Source organism: Centruroides sculpturatus, unplaced genomic scaffold (assembly GCF_000671375.1).
Source record: "Centruroides sculpturatus isolate CEXI.00-Female unplaced genomic scaffold, Cexi_2.0 scaffold6021, whole genome shotgun sequence".
Taxonomy (NCBI): Eukaryota; Metazoa; Arthropoda; class Arachnida; order Scorpiones; family Buthidae; genus Centruroides; species Centruroides sculpturatus.
In genome coordinates, this window is record NW_019390108.1 from 1 (window position 1) to 2,829 (window position 2,829).

At 30.0% G+C, this 2,829-nt stretch overlaps 1 protein-coding gene across 1 annotated transcript; it reads right to left on the reverse strand.

Moving 5' to 3' along the window:
• Positions 1 to 258: 258 nt before the first annotated feature.
• On the reverse strand, positions 259 to 2,407 carry LOC111617413 (sialin-like; the record flags this gene model as incomplete). The annotated part of the gene is made up of 7 exons (XM_023358707.1): positions 259 to 521; positions 601 to 733; positions 797 to 946; positions 1,012 to 1,145; positions 1,223 to 1,397; positions 1,472 to 1,702; positions 2,339 to 2,407. Coding segments are annotated over 7 exons (1,125 nt in total), but the record flags the coding sequence as incomplete, so codon positions are not given.
• Between the last annotated feature and the right edge of the window lie 422 nt (positions 2,408 to 2,829).

Genomic DNA, 2,829 nt, shown 5'->3' on the forward strand with positions numbered 1-2,829 from the left:
AAATTTTTTGGGGTTGCTCTTTTGGATTAAATCCTGGATTTCTCAGAGCAGTAAAGATAATCCTTAATATTCTCAGCCATTCGGCTGGCTTTACTGAGTAATTTATGATCAATTGCACTGTACTATATATACTATACTAATTATACTATATTGTTTTTATTCTTAAGTTAAGAAAAATAAATAAGATTTTTAAGATATCACGTATTCCTAGGATGAATTTTCCAAATTTGTGAGTTCTGACACATAATTTGCTTAGAACGAACGACTTACTTTGACTTTTATTCACAATTATTTTCGAGGAATGTTCGAGAAAATTTCACTGAATACCGTATTCTGTGTTAATATTAAGAGAAGTAATGACTTACCTGCAAATTCTGGTGCTAAATCAAGCACTATTGCAACATCTCCCGAATTATTAAAACCTGAACATCCCATTCCAACCACTAAAGAAATAATTACATTTGTACTTTCGCACCCTTGAAATGAAATTGCAAAGATGCATGCTGCCGGACCAAACATAGCTACAATATAAATATTTAATTACATAATGCCAGAAATTTTGGAATTTAATTTAAAAATTACGATATTGCGGTTCCTTACCAATTCCTTCGGAAAATTTTCTAATATTAGTTATACTTAAATAGTCACGAGATTTCATGAAATCAGCAATAAAACCACAAGTAAACATAATTATAGCATCCGCCGAATACACTAACGCACTCATTATTCCATTCTAAAACACAGATAATATACATAAATTTGGTGATATAAGACTTATGTATAGAAATCGTCATACCTTTTCGATAGGGAAGTGCTGAATGATATGTAAGTATGATGGAAATTTAGTCAATATTGTATAATAACCGAAACCCCAACAAATTTTCGTCAAAGCTACTATCCATACTGCTCTGGATGTTATAATTTGTTTCCAGGGTATATTCAACTTCTGTTTTAAGTAAACATGTATTTATGAGAGCTTAGTCAATAAAGTAACGTAACAAATGATATAACCTTCTCTCTTGAGGAGATGTTTGGTAAGCTTTCGTTAAGAAATGCCAATTCTTTGTCAGATATTCTGGGATGTTGTTGAGGTCTATCATAAATTGTGAATGTAAGACACAAAGGAAGGACAATCCCACATAAGCCTGTTGTAAATATATAGATTAGAAATGATACTGTCGCATTTCAGCATTGAAGAAACAATCGTATTATTTATGTTTACCGAAAGAGTAGAAGCTGGAAGACCATCCTTTATGTTCACAAAGATATCCTGTTGTCGTTAAACCAACAAGTGTACCGACTTGACTACCACAAAAAGAAATTGAGGATAATATGGACTTTTCGTTCTTTGGACTCCATCGTCCTAATAGTGTAAAAGATCCGTGAAGTACAAGTCCCTGTAATAAAATAATTTTTGAATAGGATGCTATAAATGAGATTTGCAATAACAATTTGTAAATTTTATTCTTACTTGTGCTAATCCGACAATGGCTTGACATAATGATATAACTGACACGCCGACATCTGCACAAAAGGGTGTCAAAATGATCAGTATTGAAGATAAACAGGAAAAAATTATGACAGTTTTCTTTGGTCCAAGTGAAAATGTAATGGATCCTCCAGCAAGTTGAGTTACCACGAAACCATAGAAATAACTTCCTAGTATTATTCCTTGAGTGGGTTGTGTCCATACGTAAGATCCCTAAAAGTAAATGTAATTAGTGGTTTATATTTAATATAATTCAAGCTTTACGAATTAAGTTATGCAGATTTTTCATTTTATAGCTAAGGTATTTCTTTCATTTTGACTTTGTTTATTCGAACCTTTTTTTTTATAATGAATTATTTGAATCGCTAACTTAGATTCAAAAGAAAATGTGTAATTTCGGTGGCTGACTTCATTAATATTTTGTACAGCTTTTAATCTGGTAAATGTTGAACCTTTAAATAGGTACTTTCGTAAGCCTTGACNATTTTGACTTTGTTTATTCGAACTTTTTTTTTTATAATGAATTATTTGAATCGCTAACTTAGATTCAAAAGAAAATGTGTAATTTCGGTGGCTGACTTCATTAATATTTTGTACAGCTTTTAATCTGGTAAATGTTGAACCTTTAAATAGGTACTTTCGTAAGCCTTGACAAAAACAAAATGAATTAAAATATAAATTTAAAATCATTATGTGAAACCGGAAAATAATTACATTTCTGTTGTAATCATCAATTTATTTAACAACAGTTATTCCGCGATTTATAAACACATTTTGTATAAAACCTTCGATATTAATCACTGATATTTGTTAGTAATTTATGCATACATTCTACTTTTAAACATTTACCTCTTTGTAAATGTATGTAGAATTTTCTTGATAGACTTTTGGACATTCTGTTGAAGACGTGGTATTATACTCGTGGATAGCTGAATGATTAACCATTGATAAAATAGCGATACTCAGTACAGATCTTTGGCAGTACGCTATTGCATGTATAAAAAATGTAGACAATACCAATACGTAACGAGCTGGAACAGGAACTGAAGTAAAAACGTTTGTATGATTTCAACAACTGAAGTTAAAATTTCAATAAATGTAAAGAATATAAATATAAGATTTCATAATTAATTCAAAGCTTCAAAGAATAATTACAACATCTACACAGAACATTATTGTTTACGTTATATTTCTATTAAAGAATCATTTCTCAAATTTAAATATAATAGAAATTTAATAAAATATTGTAACAGATGGCATTATCAAATGTTGCCTGTAAGATAAAGGAATTTTTCATGTATTGGTAGCAAATTAGTGACACTTATGGATTGCTAAATGTA